The 20,321-nt window shown below is 42.2% G+C and overlaps 1 protein-coding gene across 3 annotated transcripts in view; it reads right to left on the reverse strand.

Annotated features, from left to right (window-relative positions):
* Window positions 1–4,631: 4,631 nt before the first annotated feature.
* The window catches only part of LOC101855040 (diphthine methyltransferase), a 34,469-nt gene continuing 18,779 nt past the window's right edge, over window positions 4,632–20,321 (reverse strand). For all 3 annotated transcript variants that reach the window (XM_035971523.1, XM_005105088.3, XM_013086283.2), the window contains exons 8-9: window positions 14,887–15,056; window positions 4,632–4,884 (exon numbers count right to left, since the gene is read on the reverse strand). In XM_035971523.1, the coding sequence (XP_035827416.1) occupies window positions 4,655–4,884; window positions 14,887–15,056 (400 nt within the window). In that variant the 3' untranslated portion in view covers window positions 4,632–4,654. The remainder of the gene's footprint in view (window positions 4,885–14,886; window positions 15,057–20,321) is intronic.

Below are 20,321 nucleotides of genomic sequence, written 5' to 3' on the forward strand. Positions count from 1 at the left end.
CAAACCTGGAAACAAAGAAAAATTCCTTCCCTTCAGATGGTTTTGACCTGTCCAAGATGGAAAATGATTTGACACAAAACTCCAGATTTTTGGTTTCATTGGCTCAAACCATTACACCATGCTGTCAAGCAAGGAGGGGAAGAAGGGGTACCATTTTGGAGTAGATCTAGCTATTAACCCATCCATGTGAGCCTTGAGCAGTGCAGTTGGTCAGGATGGTGTAGTGTAAGATCTCGTCAGTGCTTGTATACATGGTGTGAAATTAATTTGACTTACGCCATTGCCTGCCACCCTGATTGTACAGCCAGACAAGAAATAAGTTCCTCGAGTTGTTGTTTCATGCAGGAGAGGGATGGCATTGTAGCCTACTTGTTACATCAATGGGTGGGGTTAGGTTAAGGTTGGAAACATTAAGACATTCAATCGTTTGTTTTGAATTGGTCAAACTAGTTTTATTAGATGCAAGAACTGGTGGCTATGGATAAGTAAACACTAAAACTGATGCATGTCATTATGATGGGCTGGAACCTAGGATGTCTCTTGAAAGGTGTGAAGTTTTCACCACTGCTTGCCAGCCGGATAGATGACCATTGATCCCACCACATGTAGGCGGATGGGTGAGGTATGGGGTGGACCGATAAGTGCAGCCTCGCATAGCGCAGGTCCTAGCTGTAGCTTACTTGAAAGTCAGTCTTTGGCTGCTCCATCAAGCCTTCACAAATTAAAAAATACTTGAGATTATGTCTTTGGCTGGAGAACCTTTTTTTTTTAACAGAAAACTAGAATAGTTTTTAAAAAAACACTTTTTGGGTAAGTTTTGCAGCGCTCGCTACTGCATAAGGCCATTTCAGCGTGCAGGACACTAGTTGTTTGTTTTCATGCCTGTTAATAGCCACAACATGGCTTGGTTTTACTTTGCAAGTTGGAATGGTAAAACAAGCTTCTAATTTTAAGTTAAAAAACTATTACAGTACAGTAAAACATCATGTTCATAAGATAATTGCCAAAGTAATTTTAAGCCGGTTTGGAGTTTTTGGTTCTGAAATGAAGAGCATAGCCAGCTTGGTAATACATGTATACAGTGGAAACCTGATATGACCGGGATGGTGGGAGTAGACAAAAAGTCCTGTTATATCCTATCCCTGTTAAATCAGAAATACAAGAAAAGTAAGCATTTGTGGACTAATCCAGCTGTACTTATTCATGGGTAGTTTCCCTTGTGACAAGTATCCACAAACTGGGGTTTTGGCACCAACTTTCTCCTTGCCACCTTAAACCACTTCAGAAGAGCTTGGTCCATAGCAACTGCATCGGGTAGTCTCATCGTCTTTCGTTTCAGAGCATACTTTTCATTGGAGTATGCTGCCACTATCTTCTCTCTATCCTTGATAATGATATTTATCGACCCTTGTGGAATGTCGAACTGACTACAAATGTCTGCCAGTGGAGCTCGCTTTTTGTCAACAGCCTGAATTATTTCGTATTTTTGTCAATTGAAACGCATTTTCTCTTGCGCTTGACATTGTTGGTGGCCATAATAAAAGAAGTAGGCTTAGATCTAGGCCAACCGGTCGTCCACAGAGTGCATTAAGCTTAGATACAGTGGAATCCTGTTATAACGAGAGGGAGGGGACCGGTGCCAAATGTCCGTTATAGCAAGATTCTCGTTATAAGGGATCCAGTAATAAATTCAAGGGAAATAGTAAAGTTGGCCTAATCTATTATGAGTCTGGTTTTCGGTTTATTTCTTTTTGTAATCTCCCCTGATGATGATTTGGTTTAACATGACCTTTAAGTTTAAGTCTTACTTGATCAAAAGTCGAATCAGGTTTCTTTCTCAAACGCTAGCGATATTGACAGCTCGCCGATGGCGATCAGAAAGAAAGTTCTCTAGGCTAGGTTAACTCGCCCGCTGTGTTGTCCCCCACCCCACCACACCCTGAGGTGAGTTCCGTCTGCTTGCGCACAATGGGAACATACACCCCGCCCATGTCACACATTCGCTCCGTCCATCACAGTACAGCACTATGACCTCTCCATCCCCGCATCGGAGAAGTGAGAGGCATGGTAGACCTAGATAATCTAGACTAGGCTGGCCAATCACACGATGCGTTCTGCTCGTCTGATCATGCCACTCTATCCCCACTCATTCAATCCGGCCTTCATTGCTGGCACTCGTGGGCTCTCCCATTCTTTGTTTCGCTAGATAACCAACAAGTTTCTCAACTGGCGAGGTTTTACATGAATAAATCATTAAATGGCCTATGCGCTGTGCACAGCAGCTCAGCTATATTCCGGTATAACCGACTCGCGTGTTTGTCTGATTGCGCTATAGCAGTATTTTATTTACAAAGATAAAAGTTCAGAACGAAAAAAAATGGGGTTTGGGAAAAGTGTCTTTATAACAGACTTCTCGTTATTTCAGGACTCGTTATAAGTGGATTCCACTGTATCTAGATCTACACATGTATCCTACAGGTAGAGTCTACTGTTGTTAGTGAACAGTCACAGTGTGGTGTGGTGCATGCGAGTGTGCTGTGAACTGCAAAACATGCTCTGCGCACGACCACATTCGGCCATGTAGCAGGCCTGCGCATGACACATTACGCGTGCGTGTTGCTAGGTTTCGAGCTAGATCCAGGTCTGCAGCACACCGCAGCCCTCTCTCGCTTCACACGCTGCTTGTGCTTGCAGTGGCATGGCTTGCACGGGCTTGCTCCATCACTGCGTTACTCTGTCTCTCTCTCTCTGTCTGTCTGTCTGTCAGTCTCTCCCTCTCTCTCTCTCTCTCTCTTACTTTTTACACATTGTTAGCGAGCCTTTGTCCCTGCTATAACCGGTTGGACTCCGATGAGGCCCTGTTATTGCCGATAACTTTAAAAATAGAGACGCTCGTTAACAAAGGGTAAAAAGTAAGACAGAGAGAGAAACGCAGTGATAGAGCAAGCCCGCCACGCTACTGCAAGCACACGCAGCGGGTGAAGCGAGAGGGCTGCGTTGTGCTGCAGACTTTGATCAATCCCCCAAGCCTAGCTACATGCTCGCGTAATGTGTCATATGCAGGGTACTTGTGGCAAGGGAAACTACCCATGAATAAATACAGCTAGATTAGTGTGCAAATGCTTACTTCCCTTGCATTTCTGATTTAACAGGGATCTGATGTCCCACCATCCCTGGTATATCAGGTTTCCACTGTAGCAAAATTCAAGCGTTTCACAGAGTCAATTGTTCGAAACAAACCATTTTTTTCTTATTTTCTCAAAATGGCTAAAACTCACTTGAGCAGGATGAAAAATACTTTGGTGTTGCTTTAATGTAAGTTTTTATATTTTATAGTAGAGGGTTTTATGGCGCTCGCAACTGCATAAGGTCATATGAGCGCCAAGGGGTGGGTGTCAACAGAGAAGTCTTTACAGGGAATCAGACTTAGACTGCTCACCTCTCTGGCTTCAACAGCACAAGGTCTGCTTCGACTATCAAGGCACCCCAAAATAACAGGTCACAAGAGAGTGACAAACATACAAAAGAAGTAGAGGAAAATGACAATAGTAAGGATCAGGAAAGAATAAGCAGCAATTGTGGCGATGGGTATACAACATTACATGTAAGAAGAGAGTGAAAAGCAATGAAACGCGAGTCAAGTAAGAAGAGATGGAGCAGCATGCTGCTGATACGTTGTCACTTGTCATGAACCTTCCCCCCCCCCACTCACACATTTTTGCTATGTATAAAGTATAAAAGCAGTGTGGGGTCAGGGGCCTGGAAATCTGGAGGTTTCTTTCTTTCTATTAAAATGATGTGATCTTAGTTAAGTTAGTGAAAAAAGACTTTTACCGACTCCTTATATAAAAGCTGTCCCCATAGAATTATATGCAAATTTAGATGGCCAAATTATGCACCAAAAAAAGCAAAATTATGCAAAAATTATGCAAGTTACCGTAACACCATTCGCAACATGTTTTGCACTTTTTCAACACGAATTTTCATGATTTTCATGTTTTATGCACAGAAATAGAAAACAGAACATATCAGTATCAGTAATTTGTTGTGTATTTGGAAAGAAAAACAATACCCATCAGTCAGAAAAAAAACATTAAAAAATTATAATCTCTGTAACTTTCACTTTCAGCTGTAGATCTCTAGATCTAGATTCTATCTATAGAGGAAAGGAAAAGAAAGAAAAAAAGGACATCTGGACCTCTGGTGCTGGCACATTACTACTAAAACAAGGGACGCCTGTCAAACATGAAACATCAGCAGACATGAGAACAACAACTTTTGATGGATTGAAAAATTTAAACGTGCTCAAGGAACAAAATCCCCAACCCATACCAAGATCTTCTATTCTAACAAGGGAAATAACCAACTTGTCAATTAAATGAGACTTATTACGGTGATTACTTCCCTTTAATCACATGGCGAGGCGTTAGTTAACTGTTTTGTGTAAAAAGGGAAAAAAACGCGGGAAATCCAAAATTATGCAAATGTTGCAGAATTACGCGAAAAAACGCATAATCGCATAATCCTACGGGGACAGTGGGCCTATAAAAGTTATGATGACATTTCATTCAGCCTGCCATCACTGGAGACAAAATTCATATTTTTGCTCCAGAAGAATAACAAAACCTGCGAAATTTTCAAAACTGCAACTTTATTAACTGTTCTGCCACTCCCACAGATGTAAAGCATGATCATAAAATGAACATGTTGAAATCAGATAGGTATCATCATCAGGAGCTTTGTCTTTCTCGATGTCTTCACATTGATCATCATTTTGAGTCCTTGCTGGTCTTTGAGTTCCATTTTCGGAAAGTCTGCACCAGTCTGCTCCATAGGCCAAATTATGGTCATCATACTTTGCCACAACAGGCAATGGTGTTTGTCCTGAGCAGTAAGAAAAACATAGATTAAAAATTCAAGGGCGGCCGCAAAAAAAAAATATTGCCTCCAAAATTCAAATGATTCAAATAATTTTTACATGTGAGGTGTGCTGACAAAATGAGTTGCTTCTCGGATTTTAGCCTTTTATGGAACTTGATACATGATACACTTTACAAGTGGAGTTTGTACAAATTTTAAGTATGGAATAATTAAGGACAAGGCAGACCTGGAGAAAAGAAAACCTGTTTCTGACCGCAGTGTCCATGTTCAGTTGATATATCTCCATTCTTGGATTGCGAGAAGTAACTCACTGTCAGCATGTCTCGCATCTATGTAAATCAGAACTTTGATGTTTGAAAATAAAATCTACTGACTGAACAAGACATTTTGAAATGATAACTTTGTAAAGAAAGCAGCGGCACCAAAAACTGCCTCTTCCAAACAAATAAGAGGGTCAAAATATATAAGATGTGCTGAAAATATGTACAATGTAGCCTACACGCAAAATCTGTCATCAATAATTTCTTTATATGCCCTCAATTACCATCTTTATGCAGACGATACACAGCTGTATGGATTCACTACTACTGACAATGTACACAGTGTCATAGATAGAATCGCTAGATGTATCAATGATATTAGAAAAGGGATGCTCAAGAACAAATTAAAATTAAGGGAGTGCTTATTTAGGCCACATATATGGCCTAAATAAGGTAAGGGAGGGGGGTTTAGCTTATTTAGGCCACAGTGGACTGTGGCCTAAATAAGGTAAGGGAGGGGGGTTTAGCTTATTCAGGCCACAGTGGACTGTGGCCTAAATAAGGTAAGGGAGGGGGGTTTAGCTTATTTAGGCCACACATGCTCAAACTACCCTTTTCAGGCAACTGAGTTCGTTCCACTTTCATAATGGTGCACCTTTCTCATTTAGTACGGTTTTGTCTCAGTGTACAACTTATAAATCATAACCAACCATAATGAATATTGTAAAGAACAAAGCACAATACGCAAAATTTTGCTCAATCCCAATGGTTTGAATGAGGGCCAGATTTTTCCTTCATGGAGGGGCAAAAGCTAGGCTACCATTTTGGCACACTTTGGTCAAGTGAAAAGGTCAAATCCTCCGAATGGACTTCCGGGTTAAATTTGGGGTATAAAAAGTGTGTACACTACGTGGCTGAGTCAAAGTTACACTATCTTTGTCTGAGTGACACTCTCTCTTACTGTCTCGTAGTAGTACATGTAGGCTAGTAGGCCTAGTAGTAGTAGTAGCAAAGATCATGTAGAGAATATTTGGTAGTAGATTCTATCTATAGGCAGTTTAGTGAACGTGCTCGCAGCAGGGCGAATCGGCCTCGATAAGCCCCGTAGACTTTTGTGATCGGCCACGAAGCCTCGTGTTTTGATGGGTCTAGATCTAGATCTAAACAACTCAGTGTTAATCACACTGCCACATCCGACAGGCCTAGATCTACATCTTTTTAAAAGGAAAACAAAGATCATCAAAATGGTTGAATTCGCCTGAAAATCGATTCGGTAGAACTAGAACTATTAAAATTTGCTTCTGAAAACAAGGCAATTTTTATACGAAGGCCATTTTTATAACTCGGTGAAATAAAAACTACTGGCTGTGTACTGTGTTATTCTGTATAAAAATAAATTATGAAACTTCAGGACGTATTATTATTTTCCAGCATCTTTTGACGCCTGAGCTGTAGAGGTTGAAGTTTTCACAACACTAATAGATCTAGTAATAGGCCAGGTAATAGGGCTTTCCGTAAAAAATGCATAGATCTACAAAAGCCGAACCACCGAATCGACCGAGCACCTCGCTCTCCCCTGCACACTGTGATAACGTGTTGCTTCGGTATCGCATTATTCAACTATTAATACGTGTGGCTATGGCAATTGGGATGTACTGACTGACAAAAAATTCAGTTTTGTTTTTATTTTACCATATATTTGACTTTAATAGTGCAGGCGATAGCAAGATCTAGATTCCCTGTCTAGAATCAGTAGTAGCAGGCCTATGCTAGAAGTAGCCAGAGAGCCTACAACTGCTAGATCTAGATCTAACTTATTATTGCTATGCCTTTGGGCTTTGGAATTGAAATAAAACGAATTGCACAGTTCTAGTTACTTTTAGATTCAGCAAGTAACTGTATTTCCAGAGTTAATAATAACAAATCTCAGCATAACAATCACTTTTACTTTTATTAGAATAATTAGATCCAACTTTTTTTCTAAAATCTGTTTTGCGCAAACTTAACACATTACACCCTAAGGGCCTGGACGGGAAGTCCATTCCTAGATCCTAAGCAAGGGGAAGGAACCCACCTCTCGTGAATACAAGCCTTTAAAAAACACATTTTAAAAGTACTAAACAAATTCCAAAAATCCTGAAAAAATAAAAGTTAAAAAGAAAACTGAATGTAGTTTCAGAAAAATTTAACTTTATGTATGCGCAAACTGTTGGAAATGTTGTCACTTTAGTTCAATCGGGGTGTCCGACCCATCACTCTCACTCTCAGCCTCGCGGTCGGGCCCTAGGTCTAAATTCTAGATTTTCTCCGTCTGATCAATCGGAATCGCCCCAAACTCTTCCTACAACGTTTTCATCAAAATCTGAGCCTTCTGATTTGTCACATGCTCATTTTTGCTCAAATCCATCGTTATTTCCGTTTTCGAACTCAATTGTGTCGCTTTTCAACAAGTCGAGACACTTTCGAAGTGTCGGTAACGCGATCGCACTTCGATCAGCTCTAATACTAAAACTACTGGCCCGAAAAATTTCGTTTCGGTATCAAACGAAAGAAGAAACTTTTTGCTATACTATGCAAATCAAAATCCCGGCCCCAGAGTCTCGTCAAGGCGAGACTTTCGTTTCTAAAGACGCTGGGTCGGCGCGGGCGGTTCCGGGCGAGTCAGGGTGGAGCGCGTAAGGGAATTCCCGGGCGATCCCGGGCGAGTTAGGGTGTAATGTGTTAAGATTTTCTCTACTTGTAGAGCAGAGAATTTACATTGTAAGCCTCTGCTCAGTCTTTTAGTATACATATAATAAAATACACACACACACATATATATATATAGAGAGAGAGAGAGAGAGAGAGAGATCTATATCATCATTTTATGTTGTTTTCGGGATATTTTTAAAACTCTTTTTTTTCAACATGTCATAAAATCAAATTGTGCCATTTTCTTTGAAAAGAATAGCATTAGCAGTGGACTTTTTAGAAAGCGAATCTCTGATTCAATTTTTTTTTTTTTAATATGCTAATCAATGAAAATTGCAAATTGATAATAGTTTAGTCCTGAAGAGGATAGGTGGACTCCGGGGTCTGCAAAGCGAAATACTAGGTTTTAGGACAGGTGGACCCCGGGGTCACCGTAGTGAAATAAGTATGTTTCTTTAAAGATTGGTGGACCTGTTTCTTTAAAGATTGGTGGACCCCGGGGTCAGCGTAGTGAAATAAGTAGGGTTAATTTTAAAAGGATTGGTGGACCCCGGAGTCACCATAGCCGTAGAGGAATAAGAAGGTTTAATTAAGGATTGGTGGACCCCCGGGACACCTAGATTAAACCTACTTATTTTACTACGGTGACCCCGCAGGTTCCACCTATTCTAAAAACCTAACTAGCATTTCGTTAGGTAGACCCTGGGGTCCACCTTAAACCTACCTATTTCACTACGTTGACTCCAGGGTCCACCAATCCTTAAAATTAAACCTAGATCTACATGTACTTATTTCACTACATTGACCCCAAGGTCCACCAATCCTTAATTAAACCTAGATCTACTGATTTCACTACATTGACCCCGGGGTCCACCAATCCTTAATTAAACCTATATCTACTTATAATTTCACTACGTTGACCACGGGCTCCGCCAGTCCTACTATAAAATAAACTGAGATCTACTTATTTCACTATGTTGACCCCGGGGTCCACCGATCCTTAGTTAAACCTAGATCTACTACTTATTTCACTACGCTCACTCTGGGGTTCACATCCTAAATCCTAGCATTTTGTTAGGTAGACCCCGGGGTCCACCTATCCTTTTGGCTAGATAGACCCCGTAGTCCGCCTATCCACTTTCTTGATAATAACTGAAAACAATACATGCCAGTTGTCATGAATAGTGAAGAAAAATGATGGAAAAAAAAGACAATGAGGTAGACTATAATTTATCAAAAAAGTTGCAAGTGCAAGTGAAGATCATAAAATAATTTTGTTATCTTCTGGTCATCTTTCCCGGTTTATAAAAAAAATTCAGTGGGCCTACTACTAGATCTGTGTCTCTGAAGAACATTTTGCTTGCCTTTATTAGCTTTTTTCATGTACATGAAAGCATAGAATATATAGTTTCACACAAATATATGCACAATACTTTGAAAAAGAAAGATATGGTCATTGTTTTTTTTACGGAATCCGTTTTACGTTGAGAAAAGCGCTAAAAACAAGTTAAAAAATTTTAAGAATGCCCATAATATTAGTATCAGTAATCCGAAATTACTACCTAGTTGGCTTACTCTTTAATAACCATGAGCAGTTAAGAAAAAAAAAGACAATGATATAGGATTTGTCTAAATATGACCATTAGCAATAAAGATTCTGCCCATTTTGTCCAATTATCCTTGCAGGTAAAATCACCCTGCACTGTACCTCAATAAGCACAAAAGGAATATTTCTGTGACTTTGTATAAAGGTGTGGCCTAAATAAGGTAAGGGAGGGGGGTTTAGCTTATTTAGGCCACAGGCGTGGCCTAAATAAGGTAAGGGAGGGGGGTTTAGCTTATTTAGGCCACAGGCGTGGCCTAAATAAGGTAAGGGAGGGGGGTTTAGCTTATTTAGGCCACAGGTGTGGCCTAAATAAGGTAAGGGAGGGGGGTTTAGCTTATTTAGGCCATATGTGGCCTAAATAAGGTCACCCTAAAATTAAATGAGGATAAGACGGAAAAACAGACGGGAAATTTGAACCGGCCTTCCGAGCCGCGACTTAAATCTAGGCTGAGCAGGGATCGACGCTTCTGGTGGTTCGATGCAGAGGATGGAGCTCCGAACCTGTAAGATCCACACACATCGTTCCCCGCTCGAAACTGTAACTGTAAGTATTGAAGTATAACATAGAGGCTAATGAGTTGAATCTAGAATTAGATATATATATATATAGCACTTATCATCTCATTACAAGCTATTTCGGCTTTCATTTGACGTGTGGCGTGGGGGCCAGGCGGGATCATGATCGTTAAGACCTTAGGCTAAGCTAGACCTAGAATCTAGGCCTAGATTTAGATCTAGTTGTTGTAGTCCAGACCTAGAGGTGTTTGTGGTGATGGCTAGCAGGTCAAAAATGGCAATGGGCCCAAGAATCAAGTATGATGTGCTCAAACAGTTTGCTGGGGAGGCGGATGTCGAGGCTTGGTTGCAGAAGGCGGAATTGGTGGCAAAACTGACCCACATTGAAGACGTGGCCAATTTGATCCCATTGTACAGTGGAAGTATCTAGAGATGAGCGAAGAAGAGAAGGGGAGCGTGAAGCTTATCAAGAAGAGCTTGAAGGAAGCGTTTTGCAACAACCAATTTGTTGGTTTCGCAAAACTGCGTGAGACGAGGTGGACCGGGGAACCGGTGGACGTATACGTCAATGAGTTGAGGAGGGTAGGCAGGACTTGTGGGTTCTCAGGAGAGGGGCAGGAGCAGCTGGTGAAATTGGCTTTTGTCACTGGCTTTCCAGACAGCATAGCCTTGGAACTGCAGCAGGTGGTAGGGGTGGAATCGATGAGAGTTGCAAACATTATTGGTAGAGCTAGGGTTCTGGCAGCAAACAATGGGGCAGTAGTGGGTGGGGGGCTTGCAGCCGCAGCGATAGATCCGGCAAGGGGAAAATAAAAAATCTGGGGGGTGGGGGACTATGCAGCACAACACCAGTCAGGTGAAGTGTTTCATTTGTGAGGGGGGTTATTTTGCTAGAGAGTGCCCAGAGAAGTTAAGCAAGAAAAAGTCACTCGTGTGGTACAGGTGTGGTGGGGAAGGGCATATTGCGGTGTACTGTGAGCATGCTGGTAAATGTAGTCATGGGGGAGGAAGCTCGAGGCCTGGGAGTGACTCAGCGTGCATTACAGGAGTAAGAGGGGTCCCTATGATCGTAGTAACCGTGCAAGTGCAAGGTCACAGTCGACGCGCATTGATAGACACAGGGTGTTTGAACACTATGATCAGGGCTGGGTTGGTCAACGGATGGACCGGAGATGCGGTGCAGGCATCAACATTTGATTAGGTAGCGTAAACACAGCCTCGAGGGCATTCGTGGCCTTACGAACGCATGGTATCGGTGAAATCGGGGTAATTCAGATCGGTTTCTTTGCTCTTTCGCTTTAAAAATAAAACACCAAATGGCGTACACCCTGTAAAAGTTCAGCTTTTCCTTGTTACAATGGTGCAAGTTGTTTATATGTCCGATTACTAGATCTAGGAGCTGGAGAATCGCCGAGGAAAGCGAAGCCCCTCGCGGTCGGAATGCGTGGTCGGCCGGTTCAAAAATTGACACGCGTGCATTCAAATGCTTTGTGGAAAGATTTATGACTAAATACCGTCTTTTCATTGGCGGAGAACTGTAGAGCTTTGAACGGGCTTTCCCGCGGTATATTTTTGCCCTTTGGCGTTTAAATAAAAAGCCTTTAAAAATACAGTCAATATTTTCTATGATAATTTTTTACACGAAATATGTAAAATGGCGACTCAAAAAAGGTACTAATAGTAATAGAACGATCAATTCATTTCCTATTAGATTAATAAAGTAATCAGCTTGGAATTATTTTTCATCAATCCTTCCGTGAAACTCAGAAAGCATGTGACCCCCCACGCGGGGTACACTACAGTATAGAGCCGACTCGTTCGCTGCGAGGGCCGGTGCGGCGCCGGCCAGGTCAACGCACGGTGTTTTTGTCGAAATAACGACAGATCATCGTGTTTGAGGCAATAAAATACTCATTTGTAATTGTAATGATCTTACAGTCTTGAAAAAGATTAGGCTCCATATACACGTTATAGTGATTGTACTCTCTTAATGTGGAGATGTTTGGTTCACTTGGTACTCTTTTATTATCTGTCAAACAAGGGGTTGCAGCCAGTAAGTGACTTTAACAAATTTGAACAAATTTTAAACAACTACCATTTTCTTAAAAATTGACTGAGACGTTAAAGAATGGTACCAAAATGCTCAGGGGATATAGGCCTTTCATATGGAACAGACAAATTTGGCATTCAGCTACTTTGAATATTTTCTGGTACCTTATTTGAAGGAAGGGCCGTTGAATGCAAGGGGATGGCGCAAATTGAGATGGAGGTAGATGGCGAAAAAGTCCGTACGATCTCCCAGGAGATCCAAAAGGCCACAAGCTCGTATATCGATGATATACTGGTGGATGTGTCCAGGGTGAACGCCGAGGATGTGATTTCACACTTGGAAGTCATATGGGCTGGAAGCTAATCCCGCAGTGCAGTTGGAGGGTGGGTCGGCACTCAGGTTGAAGTTGACGAGGGACGAGAACGGGTCACTGGTGTTCAGGCGGAACGCAGAGGTACCGAAAGTGGGGAGAAAGCTGAGTAAACGGGAACTGTTCTCAATTTGCGGGAAGTTGGTGGGGCACTACCCAGTAGCCGGATGGGTACACCTGGCTTGCAGCTTTGTGAAACGTCAAGTCGAGGGAACTGGTTGGGATGACTATATTGGGGACAGGGGGCAGTCACTGACTGAGTCAGCGATGGAGGATATTGTGAAGCAAGTGGCACAGCACAACCCTGTGGGAGGAAAGTGGAAAGTGGACCAATCGAAAGAGGGTGTCATATGGTGCGATGCAAGCGAAATCACGATGGGAGTGATAGTAGAAATTGGCGACGTACTGGTGGAGGATGGGGCTTAGATTCGCAAAAGTGGGGATTTTCATCACATTAACGTGGCCGAGCTAGAGACAGCGCTAAAGGGGATCAATTTGGGGGTCAAGTGGGGGCTGCAGAGGATGGTGGTTCTGACAGACTCGGCAACCGTGTGCAGGTGGATCAGGATGACGCTGTCGGAGGAAAGGAGGAGAAGAGACCTTGATCCAACGGCACTGAAGGCCTTGGTTGAGGAACTAGGACTTGCAGTGGACGTCAGGCTTGTGGTGTCAAGGGACAACAAGGCCGATAAATTGACCAGAGTCCCCAGGTCATGGATAAGGACTGGCAGCGAGTGCAACGGCTCGGTTGCATGTGTCTCAGCGTCAGCCATAGTGAAGCAACTACACGATAAGCACCACATGGGCGTTGAGGTCATGATACCTGGCAAAGAAGGTGGATCCGCAGATCACCAAGGAGCAGATGAAGCGGATGGTCTAGAACTGCGAGAGACGTAGTAGGATAGACCCAGCTCCTGGAGTCCACGATGTTGGGGAATTGGGGATTTGCGGGATCTGGGAGCAGCTGGCGATTGACATTACGCACTATCGGGGTATCCCATTCCTGACCATGGTGGATTGTGGACCTGGTCGATTTGTGAAACTGCTCAACACATCATTGACGAGTTGAGGCAAGTGTTCCACGAGAGGGGGCCGGTAGGGAAGGTTCTGCTCGATAAGGCCACGGCATTTAGGTCAGAGCAATTCATGGGGTTCCTGCGGGACTGGAACGTGAACGCCATGTTCAGGGCAGCGTATAGGCCTAGTGGAAACGGGATAGTCGAGCGAAATCATCGCACTATCAAGGCTATGGCAGAGCAGTGTATTACTACAATTGCTCTCTCAGGCGTGAGCAGCACGAAGACTCGATCCCGCACAAGTCGGTTATGACATATGAGAGGAGGCAGCCTGATGAAGCACCCGTAGAACCAGAGTGTGGACACTCAGTCCCAACGGCCTCGTTTAGTGTTGGCAAGGAAGTCTGGGTCAAGCCGGGTAATGCAAAACGCACATCAGAGTTGGGCCGCGGGCTTGTCAGGAAGGTGAAATCTGCGAACAATGTAGAGGTTGTTTATATGGCGTGGCATGTCTTAGACCTTAGGGGTGAGAGGGAAACCGCAGAAACTGAAAATGGCGCTTCAAACGAGGGTAAGCGAGGTGGTGAACCAGAAGAACGCCAAGAGATTGACAGGCGTATCCTGCAACGGGCAAGGAGGGCCCCATTGTGGCAGGACGATTATGTCCTGGGATAACCGTAACGCGGAGGGGGGAATGGGGAATGGGGGAAGAGAGATTGGTTCGGGACGGGGCGTCAGGACTTTCTTGAATATCCTCCCCATGTTTTGCGTTTAGTATTATCATGGTGGGTTAACCGGGGTTGTCTTCCCCACGTTTTGCGTTCATGATTGTTATGATGGATTAAACTGGGGTGACTTGTGTATTCTCTTTATGTGGGGTGTCGGTTTTCATTGCATGGATCAATGAGATCAAGGGGGCGAGTGGTCTAATTCACTGCGATTACCTGGCAAGCCACAAGCATGTGAAATGAGTGAACAAACTCAGTGTAGCCTAGTGAGTGTAGGAAAATAATGGCGCACGAGGGGTATATAAACAGACGGGAAATTTGAAGAAGCCTTCTGAGCCGCGACTTAAATCTAGGCTGAGCAGGGATCGACGCTACTGGTGGGTCGACGCAGTGGATGGAGCTCCAGACCTGTAAGACCCACACACATCGTTCCCTGCTCGAAACTGTAAGTATTGAACATAACGTAGATAGCTAACGAGTAGAATCTAGGATTAAATATAGCACTTATCATCTCATTACACTTTTCAATCGTAAATATTATTGCACTCATGAAAGCTTCTCTGAATAAGAGTTGGTTGATGTAATGAACTTGATATGCAATGTCTGCTTTGCGACATAATTCTTTCCAATCAAGAGATAGGAAAAACGAAATAAAAGTACTTTACTAAAGAAACCAAACGGATAAAAAAACCACCATGATCCCTGAAACAAAAACTAAACAATTGTCAATTATTCCACTGGAAAGAGGAGAACAAATTTGTTCCAAACCTAAATCTGTGCAGTCGATGATGTGAGTGCCATTGTACATAGTGGCTGTTAGGATGAAATCTCCTTGAAAAGGATCCCACTTGATCCTCCACACACCTCCGCCAAGTGCTGCATATGACAGGGGCTTCTTAAGTTGCCGGTCATCCCAAATAATAAGCTCTTCATCGTAACTGAAATAAAAAAAATTATGTTATAATAATAATAACAGATAGTATTTGTATAGCGCAAATCCCCGCTCAACAGCAAGTTCTACTCAATGCATTTCACAATCTATACTTTCATGCATAATGAATGTTTTCTCAAAATTTCATATTCAGATCCAGGTGCTATTGTTTGAACTTAAAGCTAAAGTGCTATGACTTTTTAAAGTAGACTATGCTCCATATGCACCTCTACAAAAAATTTAGGCCACAGTGGACTGTGGCCTAAATAAGGTAAGGGAGGGGGGTTTAGCTTATTTAGGCCACACATGCTCAAACTACCCTTTTCAGGCAACTGAGTTCATTCCACTTTCATAATGGTGCACCTTTCTCATTTAGTATGGTTTTGCCTCAGTATACAACTTATAAATCATAACCATAATGAATATTGTAAAGAACAAAGCACAATACGCAAAATTTTGCTCAATTCCAATGGTTTGAATGAGGGCCGGATTTTTCCTTCATGGAGGGGCAAAAGCTAGGCTACCATTTTGGCACACTTTGGTCAAGTGAAAAGGTCAAATCCTCCGAATGGACTTCCAGGTTAAATTTGGGGTATAAAAAGTGTGTATACTACGTGGCTGAGTCAAAGTTACACTATCTTTGCCTGAGTGACACTCTCTCGTACTGTCTCGTAGTAGTACATGTAGGCTAGTAGGCCTAGTAGTAGTAGTAGCAAAGATCGTGTAGAGAATATTTGGTAGTAGATTCTATCTAGTAGGCAGTTTAGTGAACGTGCTCGCGGCAGGGCGAATCGGCCTCGATAAGCCCCGTAGACTTTTGTGATCGGCCACGAAGCCTCGTGTTTTGATGGGTCTAGATCTAGATCTAGATATAAACAACTCAGTGCTATTCGCACTGCCACATCCGACAGGCCTAGATCTACATCTTTTTAAAAGGAAAAGAAAGATCATCAAAATGGTTGAATTCGCATGAAAATCGATTACGTAAAACTAGAACTATTAAAACTTGCTTCTGAAAACAAGGCAATTTTTATACGAAGGTCATTTTTATAACTCGATTAAATAAAAACTACTGACTGTGTACTGTGTTATTCTGTATAAAAATAAATTATGAAACTTCAGGACGTAGATCTATTATTATTATTTTCCAGCATCTTTTGACGCCTGAGCTGTAGAGGTTGAAGTTTTCACAACACTAATAGATCTAGTAATAGGGTTAGGTAATACGGCTTTCCGTAAAAAATGCATAGATCTACAAAAGCCGACCACCGAATCGACCGGGCGCCTCGGTCTCCCCTGCACTCTGATTCAATTTTTTTTTTTTTATGCTAATCAATGAAAATTGCAAATTGATAATAATAGTATAGTCCTGTAGAGGATAGGTGGACTCCGGGGTCTGCATAGTGAAATACTAGGTTTTAGGATGTGGACCCCGGAGTCACCGTAGTGAAATAAGGTTTGGTTTAAGTAAGGATTGGTACTAGGTTTTAGGACAGGTGGACCCTGGGGTCACCGCAGTGAAATAAATAGGTTTCTTTAAAGATTGGTGGAACCCGGAGTCACCATAGCCATAAAGGATTAAGAAGGTTTAATCAAGGATTGGTGGACCCCCGGGACACCTTGACTAAACCTACTTATTTTACTACGGTGACCGCAGGATCCACCTATTCTAAAACCTAACTAGTGTTTCGTTAGGTAGACCCTGGGGTCCACCTTAAACCTACCTATTTCACTACGTTGACTCCAGGGTCCACCAATCCTTAAAATTAAACCTAGATCTATCTACATGTACTTATTTCACTACATTGACCCCAGGGTCCACCAATCCTTAATTAAACCTAGATCTACTGATTTCACTACATTGACCCCGTGGTCCTCCAATCCTTAATTAAACCTATATCTACTTATAATTTCACTACTTTGACCACGGGCTCCGCCAGTCCTATTATAAAATAAACTTAGATCTACTTATTTCATTATGTTGACCCGGCCGGGGTCCACCGATCCTTAGTTAAACCTAGATCTACTTATTTCACTACGCTGACTCCGGGGTTCACATCCTAAAACCTAACATTTTGTTAGGTAGACCGCGGGGTCCACCTATCCTTTTGGCTAGATAGACCCCGTAGTCCGCCTATCCACTTTCTTGATAATAACTGAAAACAATACATGCCAGTTGTCATTTATAGTGAAGAAAAATGAGGGGAAAAAAATATAATTAGGTAGACTTTAATTTGTCCAAAAAATTGCAAGTGCAAGTGAAGGTCATAAAATAATTTTGTTATTTTCTGGTCACCTTTCCAAGGACCTTAAATTGATTCTACATCACATGTCATGTACTATACGGCTGTGAAGGAAAATGAATGTGAAGAGTTTTAAAGAAATAATAATGTAACTTGTAAAGAAAACAATGCTTTACATTGGTTTGGTTATTTTGACTACATATGTGGCCTAAATGAGGTAAGGGAGGGGGGTTTAGCTTATTTAGGCCACAGGTGTGGCCTAAATAAGGTAAGGGAGGGGGGTTTAGCTTATTCAGGCCACAGGTGTGGCCTAAATAAGGTAAGGGAGGGGGGTTTAGCTTATTTAGGCCACCTGTGGCCCAAATAAGGTAAGGGAGGGGGGTTTAGCTTATTTAGGCCATATGTGGCCTAAATAAGGTCACCCTAAATAAAATAGCGTTCTCCAATCAATAGCAAACCAGATAAGAGCAGTTTTCAACTAACACAGCAACCTATGCTTGTGTAACAGGTAACAAAATTTTCCTTTAAATAACCCACTTTAACCCTATCCGTAAGCCCTTGGGTCATTTTGTACCCCAGAGGTTGTATTCTTCACATTTTAGAATACTTCTAGTACGAAGATCTCTTTGAAACTTTCAGTATTTCTCAAAAAATCATTTTGACAGACTGCAATGCAAAGCGTACAGATCGGATTAATGAGTAAATTTCCTCTATGGAAAGTGGTTGCACAGAGTTCCCCATGTGTATGGATACGATAGTAAAACACGACGTACGGATAGGGTTAACAGCAACCTTTTCCTCTAACTCTAATAGTTACCTCTTAAGATTTTAACACAAATTGTCCTACAATTTTTACCGAAAATTGAAAAATTATTATTTATAGTGAACAATGAGTATGGTCCATAATTTCAGGGCATCCCTCCTCTCGTTTATCTCCTCATAACACCTGCTCAGGTTAAAAATACACTGTTGAGCCAGAGTGCAGGATTTCCCACCCTCTCACCAAGAGCAACCTTCCTTGAAGTTAAAGAGTGAAAAATCTCTATCGCATCGACTCACTTGAAAGCTGACACTGCCTTTAATTACAGTGGAGTCCACTTATAACGAGTCCTGAAATAACGAGAAGTCTGTTATAAAGACACTATTCTAAAACCCTGTTTTATTCCCTTCTTTATCTTTGTTTTTTATATATAATACTGCTATTGCGCAATCAGTCACCCGAGTCGGTTATAACGGAATATTGCTGCTGCGGTGCACTCGCCAGTTGAGAAAGTTGTTGGTGATCCAGCGAAACAAAGAATGGGAGAGCCCAAGCGAACCAACAATGAAAGCCGGAGCGAATGAGTGGGGAGGGTGTGGCATGTGCAGACAAGCAGAACGCATCGCCTGATAGGCCAGCCCACTCTAGATTATCTAGGCATACCGTGCCTCTCACTTTTCTGGTGCGGGATGGAGAGGTCACAATGCTGTGATAGATGGAGTGAATGTGTGGCGTGCGCAAGCAGACGCAACACACCACAGAGTGTGGTGGGGTGGGGAACAACATAGCGGGCAAGTCAGCCTTGAGCCAGAGCCCCTTCTTTCTGATCACCAATGCCGAGCTGTCAACATTGCTAGTGCTAGAGAAAGAAACCTGATTCGATTTTTGATCAATTAAGACCTAGAGATTATGTTGAACAAAATCATCATCAGGAGAAATAGAAAAAGGAATAAACAGAACACTAAACTCATAGATTAGGCCTACTTTACCATTTCTCTTGAATTTATTACTGGATCCCTTATAACGAGAACCCTGCTATAACGGACATTTCGCACAGGTCCCCTCCCTCTCGTTATAACAGGATTCCACTGTAGTATGTTGTCGCTTTCCAATGTAACAACATCACCACGTCCTGGGAGTAGTACTATGTGTGCTTGTTTGTGTATGTAATATCATGTGTGTGTGTGAGAGCGCACAACAACTGTCTTTGAAAGGTTTCTAAACAGCTAGCTACATCGTCACCAAGGCTTGCCCCCCAACGGGGTGCTTGTTAGGCAGACACCACTGTAAGAAATGTCCAGTGGAAAATGATTTTAAAAAAGGTCAAGTTTTTTTAAAATACATAAATAATGTGAAAGTGTCCACCTTTCTTATATGGATTTTCTCAGTCATAGCCACTCAGCGTGCTGCAATATCGTCATAATGGCCCAAGTAATTTACAATTTTTAAAAAAAAGTATTTCATGTCCATCCCAAACCTTGGCCATTGTGATTTCTTTTTCATACTAATCATACTGATGAAAGTTTGTCGGTTCATTTATTTTTATTAAACCGTCTTATTTTTCACTTTCATGACATGGTGAAGGGTAACCTTATACATGTAGGCTACATGTAACCCCAAAAAACACTTCATTTTTATCTCTAAGCAGTGTACATTGTATCCTCAATAGAACAAGCCAATCCTATGTCCAGAACACACAGCCGATCAAATTCATTTCAATTAGTCGAGGCCAGATTTTCCTTCAAGGAAGGGAAAAAGCTACCATTTTGGCACAATTCCACCTAGGTAAACGGACCATGAAAAAAAATGTGTTTGTTTTTTTAAGGTTGCAAGTTGAACCTGTTGCAGCCATAGGATATTAACAGCCAATTGCAAAGCTTGAAGCTACTGGGCACCAAGTACAGAAGTCTCTGCCTAAACGAATGGTACTCAGGAGGGCGCTTAAGCGTGCATTTACATGAACCTGGTTCGGAAACACTCTATACAGTAGCGACGAAATGCAGTTAATACTAATAAAAATCTCTTCATTCTTTGCCACATCGACAAGCCGAGAGGCTAGAACTCAATAGCCACTGGATCGGAGAGGAAAAATAAAAAAAGTAATGTAGGTAGACCTGGGCACAGAGGAGAAAGGACGAAACCATTTAATCTCCTAGATATTTTAAGAATCATTGTTATATTTGGTGAGACTGCCTCTAATGCCGAACAAAGAGAGCGATGGACAACGTTTTCACACACAGGTCTAGGACTGGTCGGTGAAATGTTGGGG

This window comes from Aplysia californica, unplaced genomic scaffold (assembly GCF_000002075.1).
Source record: "Aplysia californica isolate F4 #8 unplaced genomic scaffold, AplCal3.0 scaffold00451, whole genome shotgun sequence".
Classification (NCBI taxonomy): Eukaryota; Metazoa; Mollusca; class Gastropoda; order Aplysiida; family Aplysiidae; genus Aplysia; species Aplysia californica.